We start from the raw sequence: 16,392 nt of genomic DNA, 5'->3' as shown, positions 1-16,392 counted from the left end.
ACCCGCGATCAACCTAGTGAACCTTCTCTGGACTGCCTCCAATGTCAATATATCTTTCCTTAGATAAGGAGACCAAAACTCTTCACAGTATTGCAGGTGTAGTCTAACTAATGCCTTGTATAGTTTTAGCAAGACTTCCCTATTTTTATATTCCATTCCCTTTGAAATAAAGGCCAATATTCAATCTGCCTTCTCTGTAATTGACTGAACTATCGACTGAACCTGCTGACGTACTCCTGCTCCTATTTTCTATGTTTCTATAGACTTGAGTGTTCAGCAGTGGACAAGGAGGGATGACATTGTACTTCAGGACTCTGCAAATTCCCAGCTATCTGAGCTATACCAAGACAGGAGATCAGCTTTTTAAAATTCATTTTTATGGGATGTGGGCCTCGGGGCTAAACCAGCATTTATTTCCTATCGCTAATTGCTCCCGAGAAGGTGGCGGTGAGCTGCCTTCTTGAACCACTGTAGTCCCTGTGGTGTAGGTCCACTCACTGTGCCATTAGGGGGGGAGTTCCAGGATTTTAACCCAGCGGCAGTGAAGGAACGGCAATATATTTTCAATTCAGGATGGTGAGTGACTTGGAGGGGATCCTCCAGGTGGTGGTATTCGCAGGTATCTGCTGCTCTTGCCCTTCTACATGGTGGTAGTCATGGGTTTGGAAGGTGCTGCCTAAGGAACTTTGATGAGTTCTTGCAGTGTATCTTGTAGATGGTACATACGGCTGCCACTGTTCGTTAGTGGTGGAGGGATTGAATGTGGAAGGGGGTAGCAATCAATCAGACTGCTTTGTCCTGGATGGTGTCAAGCTTCTTCGGCATTGTTAGAGCTGCACTCATCCAGACAAGTGAAGAGTATTCCATCACACGTCTGACTTGTGCCTAGATGGTAGACAGGCTTCGGGGAGTCAGGAGGTGAGTTACTTGCTGCAGCGTTCCTAGCCTTTGATCTGTTCTGGTAGCCACAGTACTTATATGGCTAGTCCAATTGAGTTTCTGGTCAATGGTAACCCCCAGGATGCTGATAATGGGAGATTCAGCAATGGTAATGCCATCAAATGTCAAGGGGCGATGGTTAGATCCTTTGTTGCGGGAGATGGTCATTACCTGGCACTTGTATGGCATGAATGTTACTTGCCACTTATCAGCCCAAGCCTGGATATTGTCCAGGTCTTGCTGCATTTGGACATGACCTGCATCAGTATCTGTGGAGTTCCAAATGACACTGAACATTGTGCAGTCATCAGCAAACAATCCCACTTCTGTCCTTATGATGTAAGGAAAGTCATTGATGAAGCAGCTGAAGATGGTCGCACCTAGGACAACACCCTGAGGAACTCCTGCAGTGATGTCCTGGAGCTGAGATGATTGACCTCCAATCACCACAACCATCTTGCTTTGTATCAGGTATGACTCCAAGCAGCGGAAGGCTTTCCCCCTGATTCTCATTGATTCCAGTTTTGCCAGGGCTCCTTGATGCCATACTTGGCCAAATGCTGCCTTGACGTCAAGGACAGTCACTCTCACCGAACCTGTGGCATTCAGCTCTTTTATTCATGTTTGAACCAAGGCTGGAGTGACGTCAGGAGCTGAGTGACATTGGCGGAACCCAAACTGAGCATCCGTGAGCAGGTTATTGCTGTGTAAGTGCTGCTTGATAGCGCTGTTGATGACCCCTTACTTCACTTTACTGATGATTGAGAGTAGACTGATGGGGTGATAATTGGCCGGGTTGGATTTGTTCTGTTTCTTGTGCACAGGACATCCCTGGACAATTTTCCATATTGCTGGGTAAATGTCAGAGTTGTAGCTGTACTGGAAGAGCTTGGCTAGGGGTGCAGCAAGTACAGGAGCACAAGTCTTCAGTACTATTTCTGGAATAGTGTCAGTGCCCATAGCCTTTGCAGTATCCAGTGTCTTTAGCTATTTCTTGATATCATATGGGATGAATTGAATTGGCTGAAGACTGACGTCTGTGATGCTGGGGACCTCCTCCAGAGGAGGCCAAGGTGGAAAATCCACTCGGTATTTCTTTTCGAAGATTGTTGCAAATGCCTTAACTTCTGTACAGATGTGCCGGTTTTGCCCATCATTGAGGATGGGCATACTTGTGGAACCTCCTCCTCCAGTGAGTTGTTAGTTGTCCACCACATTCACAGGTGGATGTGGCAAGACTGCAGAGCTTAGATCTGATCTGATGGTTGTGGGATCACTTAGCTCTGTCTGTCATTCGCTGCTTATGCTGTTTGGCACACAAATAGTCCTGTTTGGTAGCTTCACCAAGTTGACACTTCATTTTTAGGTATGCCTGGTGCTGCTCCTGGCATGCCCTCCTGCACTCTCCATTAAACTAGGGTTGATGGTAATGGTAATGGTAGAGTGGGGGATATGCCTGGCCATGAGATTACAGATTGTGGTTGAGGACAATTGAGCTGCTTCTAATGGCCAATAGCACCTCAACAGTGCCCAGTTTTGAGTTGCTAGATCAATTAAAAGTCTATCCCATTTAGCACAATGTTAGTGTCACACAACACAATGGAGGATATCCTCAATGTGAAGATGGGACATTGTCTCCACAAGGACTGTACGGTGGTCACTGCTACCAATACCGCCATGGACAGATGCAACTGCAGCAAGCAGGTTGGTGAGGATGAGGTCAAGTATGTTTTTCCCTCTTGTCGATTCCCTCACCACCTGCCACAGTCCCAATCTAGAAGCGATGTCCTTTAGCATCTGGCCAGCTCAGTCTATGGTGGTACAACCGAGACACTACTACTGAGCCACTCTTGGTGATAGACATTGAGGTCCCCGACCCAGAGTATTTTCTATAGCTTTGCCACCTTCAGTACTTCCTCCAAGTGGTGTTCAACATGGAATAGTATTGATTCATCAGCTGAGGTTGAACAGTATGTGGCAATCAGCAGGAGGTTTCCTTGTCCATGTTTGATCTGGTACCATGAGACTTCATGAAGTCCAAAGTCAATGTTCAGGATTCCCAGGGCAACTCCCTCCCGACTGTATACCACCTTTGCTGGGTCAATCCTGCCGGTAACACAGGACACACCCAGGGATGGTGATGGTGGTGTCTGGGACATTATCTGTAAGGTATGATTCCATGTGTATGACTACATCAGGCTGTTGCTTGACTAGTCTGTGAGACAGCTATCTTTGGCACACAATCCCCAGATGTTAGTAAGGTGGACTTTGCAGGGTTGATAGGGCTGGGTTTGCCATTGTCATTTCCAGTGCCTAGGTAGATACTGAGTGGTCCGTCAGCTTTCATTCCTTTTTGTTTCATTTGTACTGGTTGAATACAACAGAGTGTGGAGTTTGCACATTCTTCCCGTGGGTTTCCTCCGGGTGCTCCGGTTTCCTCCCCCACTCCAAAGATTGTAGGTTAGGTTGATTGGCCGTGCTAAATTGCCCCTTAGTTTCAGGGGGACTAGGGGGTAAATACGTAGGGTTACAGAGATAAGGCCTGGGTGGGATTGTTGTCGGTGCAGGCTCGATGGGCCAAATGGCCTCCTTCTGTACCGTATTAGATTCTGCACTGTATAGTGGCTTGCTAGGCCATTTAAGAGTCAACCACATTGCTGTGGTTCTGGAGTCACATGTAGGCCTAGACCAGGTAAGGATGGCAGTTTTCCTTCCTAAAGGGACATTAGTCCCAGAGTTAGTGAACCAGTTGGGTTTTCACAACAATTGACCATGGATTCATCGTTAGACTTGTAATTCCAGATGATTTATTGAGTTTTTAAATTGAACCATTTGCCAAGGTGGGATTTGAACTGGAGTCCCAGAGTATTACCGTGGGTCTCTGGATTACTAGTCAAGCGACAATACCACTCTGCCAACACCTCCCCTGAGATGTCGTATAGACTGTGGCCAAGGTATCTCAGCTCAGCAATGTAACTTGAACAGAATAAGAATGTGTTCCCACTCACTGCAATGGGCATTAATGCTGCAACACTCCATGGAACTCTGTTCTCTACCCTTTGCCAAAGCAGCTTATTTTCTAAACTATCTCTATTCAGTTATTTAATTTCAGTGATAACAGCGAACGATTAGTACTTTGCTAAATTTTAGGGCCAAATTATTGTTGGTAACTCTGCTTCATAAGTGGCCAACAATACTGATCACATTGTTTTGGTTGGTTACAAAGAATCCCTACAGTGCAGAAGGAGGCCATTCTGGCCATCGAGCCTGCATCCACGACAATCCCACCCATGCCCTATCCCCGTAACCCCATGTATCCACCCTGCTAGCCCCCCTGACACTACGGAGCAATTTAGCACGGCCAATTAACCTAACCCACACATCTTTGGACTGTGGGAGGAAACCGGAGCACCCAGAGGAAACCCACGCAGACACGGGGAGAATGTGCAAACTCCACACAGACAGTGACTCGAGGCCGGAATCGAACCCGGGTCCCTGGAGCTGTGAGGCAGCAGTGCTAACCACTGTGCCACCGTGCCGCCCTAAATTGTACTTCCCGTGCAAATGGGATGTTTCGTCGTAGTCATTTCTTAAGAGCTGTTTTTAGGATAGAACGTTTACAGAAGTCATTAAACCTCAAAGAAGCACGGCATTTGCACTTATCCTGTTTGTCTATTCCTGGAGCTGAGTGCAGGTTTCCTGAAGGAAACAGGGACTGAGAGATGGGATGTTCTGAGCTGAGTTGTATAATCAGCTCTGAAGTTGAAGGGCTCATTGATGACAGAAATAAACCATAACAGAACAAAATGTTATTGATTTACACAAATATGGAGACCAGAGACACGTGGAAGCAGACACTCAAGCCTACAATTGAACACTATTCTAATTATATTAATTCCCTACCCTCCAATAATAGCCATTGTCGACTGTGCATCGCCACTGTATTTACAATAATAACACATTTATATAGTGCCTTTACTGCAGCAAAATACCCCAAGGAGCCAAGGGTTATGAGGAAAGGGCAGGAAAGTGGACATTAAGAATGTGAGATCAACCATTATCCTATTGAATGAAGCAGGCTCGAGGGGTTGAACGGCCTACTCCTGTTTCCTATTTCTTATGGTCTTAAGTTGCTTCACAGGTGTGTTGCTGAAGAAAGGAAGCCTTTTTGGGAGCTACTCTTCGTAAGGTTAAGTATTTCACCAAAGCGAAAAAAGGATGGGGTGGGTTTCACCAACCGTTCATGCCCCGCCGCCGCTGCCAGAGAGGACGGGAGAGCCAGAGAGTCAAATCTCCATTTACTGCAGTGGGACAGGAGAATTCCGCTGCCATGAATGGCTGGCGAATCTCACCCATCATCTTTAGCTCTGGTGAATTTCCTCATGCACTTTGATGATCCAGCCCTACCTTCCTCAATCCTGACATTGCCATCTGATGCCTGATTGCTTGTGCGGCATCCAGTTGGAAAACCAAAGTCAGCCTTTAGCCCCGTACCACACAAAATCTGTACCATTGCCACTGGCTTCCTTCCCCTCCTTGGTCACCTTTCCTACCTAAGCCAAATCGTTCACAATCTTGGTGTCCAGTTTGATCTGAGCTGAGCTTCTGACCCCATTGCCCCAGTTTTGAAAGCCTTAATTTGTCAGGAAGGGAAATAGTGCTAAAGAAAATCGTGAGGAAATATTTACCATTCCCACTCCCTTCCTCCTGCTGACATTTTTGTTGGGGCCTCCTCATGGCAAGTTTGAACAGCCACCTGTTCAGAGTGGATGCCCAATATGTGTCATGCTCACTCAGTATGGACTTATGAAGTATAAACTCGAAATGGACACTTTACTTTAAAATAAAATGGAGTTGAGAGGTCAGGTGACCTTTTCTTTCCTTTTTTTAAAGTTTAAAGTTCATTTATTAACGTTACAAGTAGGTTTACATTAACACTGCAGTGAAGTTCCTGCCAATAAACATGGAACTACAAGACCCCCTGAGCTAATCATCATGTCTGGACAAGAATCATAGAATCCTACAGTGCAGAAGGAGGCCATTCAGCCCATCGAGTCTGCACCGACCACAATCCCACCCAGGCCCTATTCCCCATAACCCCATACATTTACCCTAGCTAGTCCCCTTGACACTAAGGGGCAATTTAGCATGGCCAATCCATCTAACCCGCATATCTTTGGACTGTGGGAGGAAACCGGAGCACCTGGAGGAAACCCACACAGACACGGGGAGAACGTGCAAATATCCACACAGACAGTGATCCGAGGCCGGAATCGAACCCGGGTCCCTGGAGCTATGAGGCAGCAGTGCTAACCACTGTGCCACCATGCCGCCCAACTCTTGATAAAGAACAAAGAACAAAGAAAATTACAGCACAGGAACAGGCCCTTCGGCCCTCCAACCCTGCACCGACCATGCTACTCGACTTAACTAAAACCCCCTACCCTTCCGAGGACCGTATCCCTTTATTCTTATCCTACTCATGTATTTGTCAAGATGCCCCTTAAAAGTCACTATCGTATCTGCTTCCATTACCTCCCCCAGCAGCGGGTTCCAGGCATCCACCACCCTCTGTGTAAAAAACCTGCCTTGTACATCTCCTTTAAACCTTGCCCCTCACACCTTAAACCTGTGCCCCCTAGTAATTAAATAATAAAGTGATTAAAATGGAAACGATCTTTCTGGACATATTATTGAGATGTCATTAAAACGCATAAGAGTCTTCTTGTAGTTAATGGTTGCTCTTAACCAAATAATTAAAGACAGAGGATGAGGGGTGACCTAATAGAGGTGTATAAAATTATGAAAGGCATAGATAGGGTGAACCCTGGGAAGCTTTTTCCCAGGTCGGTGGTGACGTTCACGAGGGGTCATAGGTTCAAGGTGAGGGGGGGGAGGTTTAACACGGATATCAGAAGGACGTATTTTACGCAGAGGGTGGTGGGGGCCTGGAATGCGCTGCCGGGCAAGGTGGTGGAGGCGGACACACTGGGAACGTTTAAGACTTATCTAGATAGCCACATGAATGGAGTGGGAATGGAGGGATACAAAAGAATGGTCTAGTTTGGACTAGGGAGCGGCGCGGGCTTGGAGGGCCGAAGGGCCTGTTCCTGTGCTGTATTGTTCTTTGTTCTTTGTTCTGATCTCACAACCCTACAACCTTTTGACTCCAGAGCAGGAATGAAGAGAATGGGTGTGAAGAAACTCTATTTTATCACAATGATATGTGAATGGGTAATTGCTGAACCCCATTGTTTGGCAATGGCCTAGCCATCAGAGACCATTTGTGAGGACAATGGGCAAAGATGCTCAGCTGACGTGACAGAAACTGGATTTCCAATAAGGAAATTTAATAGGGCCTATATTTGGAGCAGGGAGGGAGAAACTTCCAGAACAGGAAGGAACAAGATCCCATCTAAGAAGCATCAGTCGGCAGAGATTCTGCTTGGCCGAGACCTCTCCACCTCAAGGAGCAGACCAGGGTTTTGATATTGCATCTGGATTGGAGGAAACAAGAGAAATCTGCTACTGTGGATAATAAATAACAGCTAATCCACCTTCCTAAAACCACCAGACTGTTCTTCGGTGGAACAAGAAAGGATTACATGCTGCCATTTCAAGACATCACAGGGAAAACCAAGTGTGGCAAAGAATGCTTGTGTAATCACAATCGCTTCTAAAGTATGTGTGTGTGTGAGACTGCATGTTGGTGTGGTTAAACATATATATCTTCAGGTGTTGAATCATAAACATTGATCTTTCTTTAAAGATTTACTGCCAGTTACAGTACTCAGGGGTTAAAACACTTTTTAATACTGTCTTTGGTTAGTCGAGGGCTAGAAAAGTTTGGAACCATTCATATTCTCTCTCTTCTGCCCGAAACAAAAGCTAATTGGGGTCCTAGGATATTCATAGGACCTGAACACAACTGTGAGGCGCCAATGGGTGGATTGTACAGATACCAGGCATTGAGTAGCTAAGCTGGTTAACCCTAAAGGAACCGTTCCAAAAACAGGTATGTTTCTGGGGTTTTAATGAATTGTTTGAGGCAGCGGGAATGTGAATGGGTAGTACGATGGCACAGTGGTTAGCACTGCTGCCTCACAGGGTCAGGGCTCTGGGTTCGATTCTGCCCTTGGGCAACTGTCTGTTTGGAGTTTGCATCTTCTCTGCGGGTGCTCTGATTTCCTACAACAGTCTGCTCTTATTTCTTATGTTTTTTAAAAAAAAGACTTCTCCATCTCCTGATGTTAAATACTTAGTTATTGAAGAATAGGCCGACACGGTGGCACAGTGGTTAGTTAGCCCTGCTGTCTCACAGGGACCCGGGTTCAATTCCCGGATTGGGTCATTGTCTGTGTGAAGTTTGTACGTTCTCCCTATGCCTGCGTGGGTTTTTTCCGGGTGCTCCGGTTTCCTCCCACAGTCTGAAAGATGTGTTGGCTAGGTGTATTGGCCATGCTAAATTCTCCCTCAGTGTATCCGAACAGCTACCCGAGTGTGGTGACTAGGGGATTTTCACATTAACTTTATTGCAGTGTTAATGTAAGCCTACTTGTGACACTAATAAATAAACTTAAAAATTAAACTTAATACGCCTACTGTTAGCCTGCATAATTCCTCCATAATGGCTTCCCATCCCCAAAAGTAACACCTTTGTGCGGCAATGCATCAGAGCCAACGAAATTCCCACTCCTCAATCCCACTTGTAAATTTCCTCTGATTGTTTGTTCCACCTTCATAACTAAGCTGAGCAGATGACGTCCAGTCCTCAAAAGAGTTTGGGCCAAACAGGAAGATCCCACCCATAATTAGAGCCACGTACCCTCTCCTTCGCAAAGACCAACCATTCCACCTCCAGATTTTTCTGTCTCTATCTCTCACTCAGTTCATTTGTTGTTGAAGTAATGGGTCAGCCTTTGTCAATCCAAATGCTCCAATGCTCTTTTGGCTCCCAACCTCCATCCTCAACAACTCTCCTATCCCGAACAATGTCGCATGCATCCACCACTCCAATCCCTGTTAATTCCCAGTCCAATAAATTTCTCATTGCCTCACACTTTCCTGAATTTGCAACTTTCTTCACTGCCACAATCCATTATTCTGCCAATTCCGGTCTCTTGTACGTCACCTAGTCCTTTTGCCCCATCACTGCAAATAAAACCATGCTAATTCTCATCTTCCTTGCCTCCTCACACTCCATGATACATTTTTCCATGTTAACTGTGCCATATATATGCAAATCAGTGTTGCATTTTCTTCAATATCCATTGAAATTGATGATTGTTGCTAGATATTGTAGGAATTATGGAGCCAAGGCTGGTAGATAGAGTTAGGATACGGGTCAGCAATTGAAGGGCCGAATGGCCTACTTATGTCCATATGCTCCTATGACTGTCTGATCCTGTCTTGTTTTCTGTTTCAGAGTTTATAACAAAGACTGGAACTGTAGAGATACAATGGCAGAGATTGTAAGTACATAAATTTATTTTTTGCATATCTCATAACATCAATAGACAACCTGTTGTCATGTGCAGTGGGGAATTTGCATCTGCACCTCCCATCAGTCAACACAGTGGTCAATCAGCAAAATAGCGAAGGAAGAGTGTCTTTTAGTTTGTACTTTCAGAGTGCCTACAGCACAGGTACAATGGGCTGAGTGCTCTTGTTTTGTGCTGTATGCTTCTGAGTCAAGCAGCAATTTCAAACCCTCCCGAGCTTCCACACACCTCTCAGCAGGGATTGTGAGTGGCGTTGGAAATCTCTGTGAAAGTGAGAATGCTACCCACCTAAAAGACAGGTACGGCACGGTGGCACAGTGGTTAGCGCTGCTGTCTCACACCTCCAGGGACCCGGGTTCGATTCCGGCCTCGGATCACTGTCTGTGTGGAGTTTGCATATTCTCCCCGTGTCTGTGTGGGTTTCCTCCGGGTGCTCCCGTTTCCTCCCTCAGCCCAAAGATGTGTAGGTTAAGTGGATTGGCCATGGTAAATTACCCCTTAGCGTCCAAAAAGGATAGGTTAGGGGGATTAGCTGGATAACGACATGGAGTTATGGGAAAGAGCCTACATTGGGTTGCTGTTTTGGAGAGTCGGCATATTCTCGATGGGCTGAATGGCCTCCTTCTGCACTGTAGGGATTCTATGACTCCCAGACATCATTGACTCAGATATGAGCTGTACAAACAATTTGGGTCTCACTGGGGATGTTTAAGGCAGTACTGGAGCGAACTAGAGTTATCTGCAGTCCTCAATTACAAAATGTCTGTAACAGCCAGGGTATAGAGAATGTATCCTGACTTTAAAAAATTCTTGCATGGGATGTGAGCTTTACTGGCATTGTTGCTTATTCTTAATTGCCCTTAGTGGTGAGCTGCTTTCATGAACCACTCCATGTAGTATAGGTACACTCACCACAACGCTAGCGAGAGAGTTCCAGGATTTTGACCCAGTGACAGAGGATGGTGAGATATTTCCAGGTCAGGATAATGAGTGACATTGAGGGGAACATGCAGGTGATGGTATTTCCTTCCATGCATCTGCTGCCTTTGTCCTTCCATTAAGGTAGAGGTCGTGGGTTTGGAAGACGCAATTGAAGGAGGCTTGTTGAGTTGCAATCTGATGTAGACATACCAGTCTATAGCAAATTAATCCAACTCCCTAGCTATCCCCCTCAGATCTCGATCAGAGATTTCCACACCGTTACAAATCTATTAACAGCATGAATCAGGTCAGATGAGGATCCAAATTTGTAATTCATGTAAGTACCACGATTGGCTTTCTCAGTGACTCAGCTGGTTAAGTGAGTGAGAGGCTGAATCAGAGAGACTAAGAAGGTCCAAATGTTGATCGCCACTTTGGAGTAGAGGCGCCAGTGCTTCTGGGTTACAAGGTGGGACTGACAGTGACAGTGCAGAGGAGTGGCTGTTGGTTGGAAATTAGAAAAGGTTTTGACAGAGTGGACACCGGGGAAATGTCTTCCCTTGTGAGGAAGAGCATTAATATAGGTCATCAATATAAAACAGTCATCAAGAAATTCAGAAACAAACTTCTTTACCCAAAGAAACATCTCCCATTCAAGATAGAGATGAGGAGGAATTCTCAGAGGCTGGGTCATTGAATATATTCAAAGCTGAGTTGAACAGATCTTTGATTGGGAGTCAAGGGAACAGGCAGGAAAGTGGAGTTAAGAGACATCAGATTAATTTATTGATGATCCTATTGACTGATGGCACAGGCTTGAGGGATCTACTAACTTACTCCTGCACTTACTTCTTACGTTCTTTGTGGAACTCGCTACCACAGGGAACAGTTGAAGTGAATAGTATAGGTGCATTTAAGGGGGAGTTAAGACCGGCATATGAGGAAGCTAGAGAATAGAGGGTTACGATAATAGATTTTGATGGGAAAAGATTGGCGGAGGCTTGAGTGGAGAATAAATACATACATGGATTATGGAATGAATTTCTGTGCCATATATTCTCTGTAATATGTAATAATCCCGCAAAGAGTCAATGGGTGGGATTTTCCGGCTACGCTGGCCCCAACGCCGGAAAATCCCGCCCGAGGTCAACAGACATTTGCATGGTCCGTGTCCCTCCCGCTCCAACTCCCATGGAAGGCGGGACAGTAAAATCCCGCCCCATATGTCCAGGTGGGGCGGTGGAAAGAGAGAAGAAGAGGAAATTGTTGAGGAAAAATATGTTTCATAAAATGATAACGTATGCGTCAGAGTTTGGTGACTTTGATTTAGTGGCTTATAATTTTACTATTAAACTGCGCAGGGTGTTGTAAACATCGCTTTTCGTTCTTCAGCAGACAGGAACGTTCCGGATGGTTTCTGAGGAGGAGCAGGCTCTCCGCAACAAACTTGAGCATCTTACCACAAAGGATCATGGACCGGTGTTTGGCAAATGTGAGACACTGCCCCCCCACACACAGCAGAAGGTCAGTGACAATGTCTTCCTTGAAAATGAGTTAACTTTGCAGCGGATCACAACAACAAGCAACCACCCCAAGAAGGGGTGGGGGGTGGGCGAGGGCAGTACACAAAGCTCTCTGGGTCATCAGTGAAGACAACTCTTTACACACACACAAATGGTATGTACATAAGAATTGGAAAGGTGCAGAGGTCTCAGAGGGTTTTAGTGTTGTAGGAGGTTACAGAGATAAGGAAATATCTCACTGGAAGGATTTGAACACGGGGATTAGAATTTTAAAAGTAAGGCATTGGGGTGATAGTGGAATGAGATGTGGTATGGCATTTAATGGAACCAGTAGGAGAGGCTAGGTGGCTGGTAAGCTGCATAATCCTGGAGGGAGTCCACGCATCTCATTTCCAATGGCAGGAGTCAAAAGAGAAAATGCTGGAAAATCTCAGCAATTTTGGCAGCATCTGTGGAGAGAGAAAAGACCCTTTGTCGAAGGGTCATCCAGATTTGAAACGTTGGTTCTCTTCTCTCTCCACAGATGCTGTCAGACCTGCTGAGATTTTCCAGCATTTTCTGTTTTTGTGGCATTAAGAAGCCTTGGGGAAATTGGAGTCAGTCGGAATCAGGGGGCCCTGAATTGGATTTAAGCGACGCCCCAGGTGCACTCCTGTAGTTTGTTACATCAGTCAGAGATCTTGGCTAAATCAGCTGATATCATGCTGCATTTTGGGATGTTTTGCAGCTTTTATGAAGAATTCACAGCCCATGTCTGACCTGCTCCTCCATTTTCACCACCTTGAGACCTTGCTTTTGAAAACAAAATAAAGTGCCTCTGTTCTGGCATGAAGCTGTGTCTTCTGAGGCACCTTTGTTGGATTTAATAATTAGAAACATGCAGTAATAAACTCACTATACAAAAAAAAGACAAGGTTTCCCAAGTTAAAGTATTTCATCACAAAGTCCAAGAAGCCAAAATGAATGAAACAAAAAATTTGTACAGCCCGTATTCAGCCAAGTTGGACTCTATTGAAAAGGATACCGATGTTTTAAAGACTTAGGTATTTAAAAACAGCAACTGAATTTCAAATGCTTGATCAGAAAATGAACATGTTCTGAACTTCAAAATGGGCAACTAGTACTAGGCTATTGTTTGGTACAGTACAGACATAGATAAGGGCAATATGGTGGCACAGTACCTCACAGCACCAGAGACTCAGATTCAATTCTATCCTCTGGTGACCCTCTGCGTGGGTTTGCATTTTCTCCCCGTGTCTGTGTGGGTTTCCTACAGGTGCTCCGGTTTCATCCCACAGTCCAAAGATGTGCGGGTTAGGTTGATTAGCCATTACAAATTGCCCCTAGTGTCAGGGGAATTAACTGGGTAAATACATGGGGTTACGGGGATAGGGCCTGGGTGGGATTGTTGTCGGTGCTGGTCGAATGGCATCCTTCTGCACTGTAGGGATTCTCTGATCCTATTCTATATTAACTTACACACAGACACAGCATGTACACCCAGACCTATAAATATGTACATATACACAAACACAGCCGATATGATTATATGCACTGCACAGATGTAGAAATATTGGTTCACGTGTGCACACAAAGAGGCGTTGAATTCCTCCAGGCATCTTTGCCCAACAAATCCTCCACTGGATCCATTTTTAAACATTTGCAAGATAATATTAGGGGCGGCACTACTGTCTCACAGTGCCAGGGACTTGGGTTCGATTCCCGGCTTGGGTCACTGTCTGTGTGGACTTTGCACATTCTCCCCGTGTCTGCGTGGATTTCCTTCCATAGTCCAAAGATGTGCGGGTTAGGTGCATTGGCCATGCTAAATTGCCCCTTAGTGTCAGGGGGACTAGCTAGGGTAAGTGTGTGGGTTATGGGAAGAGGGCCTGTGTGGGATTGTGGTCGGTGCAGATTCGATGGGCTGAATGACCTCCTTCTGCACTGTTAATTTTCTAAGTGATATCGTGGTGAAATTTAGTTGAGCTTTAAGTTGCTGGTTTGTTCTGTTTTATCAGTGGGAAAGGAATCCCCATGGATAGACAGACCTCTGACTATCCAGCTTGTTTCACTTATTGGACGTTCCTGATTTTCTTTGCTTCTTCTAAAGTATCTTTAAAATGTGTTCAAGTTCCTTCCGGTGTGAGAGTGGAATGGATTTTGTATAATCCCTTTAGATGGGCAGGCTCGGTTTTGCTGTCCATCACCTGGAAGTGACCGATGGTTTGGAGATTTAACATTGTGGCTCCATTGCAACGGAATTAACTCTTAGGGTGCGATCTTACTGGCCATTCTATTATGGATGATATTGGAATAGTGTAGATTAGAGGGGCTTTAGATTGGTTCCACTGGTCGGCGCAACATCGAGGGCCGAAGGGCCTGTACTGCGCTGTAATGTTCTATGTTCTATTCATGGCACGCTCCCGTTGCAGCGAAATCGGGGAATTTGTGCCCAGCCAAATCTCCGTTCACTGCAGCGGGATGGGAAAATCCCGCCGGCATGAATGGCTGGAAAATTCCGGCCCCAGTTCAACATAATTCTACTGGAAGAACAGCATCTCATCTTCCGGCTGGGAACTTTACAGCCTTCCAGTCTCAACATCAAATTCAACAGTTTCAGATGATTAGCTCTACCCCACTTTGATCCCTTTGTTTTCATTTTATTTAATTTTTTACTGTTCTCTACCTTTTATTTCTTTATTGTTTTTCGTCATTTTTCTTCCTCCCCACTCTTTCCCCCTCCTTTATCCCCCTTTCCTTACCTTTTCTCCCAATTCACCCCTTTTTCTAAATTTTACCTCTCTCCCACCCGTTCCCCCCCCCTCCCCCCTCACTCTACATCTTCACCTGTCACAGCTTACCCATTGATTTCAGCTTCTTTGCTGTTTGGCCATACACACCCTTTATTCTCTCCATGGACTGCCATTAGCAGCTTTCTTCCCCTGGTTTCTGTGGCTATGACTCATCTTTCATTCCCTCACCCTGCAGTATAAATATCTCCCACTTTCTATGCCTTTTAGGGTCATCTGGACTCGAAACGTCAGCTCTTTTCTCTCCTTACAGTTGTTGCCAGACCTACTGAGATTTTCCAGCATTTTCTCTTTTGGTTTCAACGTAATTCTCTCGAGGCTTGACTCATTTGGAATTGTTGTCATTCAACACACCAGTATATAGGCCGGAACTCTCCGGCCATTCATTCCCCCCCCCCCGCCGCCGCCGCCTGCACAAGTTGAAAATTTGGCGTTCAGCCAAATCTCCGTTCACTGCAGCGGGACTGGAGAATCCCAGCTGCGGGCGAGGTTGGAGAATCCAACCCGTAATCTCCAGTTGCTCTAAGCAAGGCTTTCGCCAGATCCCAGGTTGGCTGCAGAGTTCTTTGGATTTAATTTGTTTTAGCAATCTTGGGAAGAGTGCTGCAACCATTTATCTAGTTGCTTGCGATTGCGAGCTACCCTATAGTCCCGAACTCTAGTTCAAAAGACACCAAGACCTTCAAAGTAGAAATCTGAAAGATTTATCTCGCACCTACTAGGCAGTAATACAATGAGCAAGCAGTTTGCTGTCAAATCTACACAGATAATTGCCCTTTAACAGGACTATCTTTATTATCCTTTGAAATGGGGTCACACATTATGTCAGAACAAGAGAGAGACAGGACAGGAATAGCTAGGATTAGAGCTTCATTTGCCATCTGCTTTGTTTAAGTGTCATGGAGCAGTCTATCTGAGTGCTGTTTGACATGATGAAAGGTTCAAAGGTCAACCAAGTAACTTTAATGGACGGAACCATGTATAATAATGATCTCCCGTTCAGTGATGTTTCAAGCCACCAGAGCAGATCGTGCAGCCATAGAATCCATTTTGTTCTGAAGGTGGTGGATAAGCTACAAATAGTGTAGGCAGGACCGTCTTAGGGCAAGTATTTCACATTCAACATCCCAAACACACGCACTGTGGCATTCTCCCCCACCCGCCCACTGTTGCCTCCCCCACACACCCACACTGCCTCCCCCCACCCACCCCCACAAACCCCACCATCCCCTCCACTCACACACCCACACCATCAGCACAGTTCTGATTGAGTACTGACCCGACATAACAACCACTTTGAATCCATTTAGTACTGCTTTGAATACAGATTCCTGGGACTGGTCCTGTTCTGTGCTAGTTCTTTGTCAATAAGTGGAAAGATATTGGCCGGGATTCTCCCCAAAAAAAAACCAAGTGCCCAACGGGCTGGAAAACGGAAAATTTTCACACCTGATTTTTGGGGCGTTCTTACCTGAACAAATCTCCGACATTCTGTGCTTCACAGAGTGCCTCAGGGAGATTCACGCCGGAAAGTGTGGGGGTGTGTGCACTAGCCCCTCCATCGCCAACCTCTTAATCACTGACCTCCCCCTCCTGATCGCTGGCCCACTGGACCCCTGCCCCCCTCAACCGGACTAGCCCCAATCTCCCTAGTGCCTGGTGGACAGTGCTAGGGTGCCAGATTGGCACAGGTTTGCA

General features: G+C 45.8%; 1 protein-coding gene across 4 annotated transcripts in view; it reads left to right on the top strand.

Moving 5' to 3' along the window:
* The window catches only part of LOC144511210 (retinaldehyde-binding protein 1-like), a 79,387-nt gene that overhangs the window by 51,672 nt on the left and 11,323 nt on the right, over window positions 1–16,392 (top strand). For 2 of the 4 annotated variants that reach the window (XM_078241305.1, XM_078241306.1), the window contains 2 exons: window positions 9,365–9,410; window positions 11,757–11,885. In XM_078241305.1, the coding sequence (XP_078097431.1) occupies window positions 9,399–9,410; window positions 11,757–11,885 (141 nt within the window). In that variant the 5' untranslated portion in view covers window positions 9,365–9,398. Of the gene's footprint in view, window positions 1–9,364; window positions 9,411–11,753; window positions 11,886–16,392 lie in introns of all 4 variants that reach the window. The other 2 variants (XM_078241304.1, XM_078241303.1) reach the window with 1 other exon arrangement.

This window comes from Mustelus asterias, chromosome 24 (genome assembly GCF_964213995.1).
Source record: "Mustelus asterias chromosome 24, sMusAst1.hap1.1, whole genome shotgun sequence".
NCBI classification, from domain to species: Eukaryota; Metazoa; Chordata; class Chondrichthyes; order Carcharhiniformes; family Triakidae; genus Mustelus; species Mustelus asterias.
The sequence above is the reverse complement of the archived record's forward strand: the minus strand, read 5'-3'. Positions and strand labels throughout refer to the sequence as shown.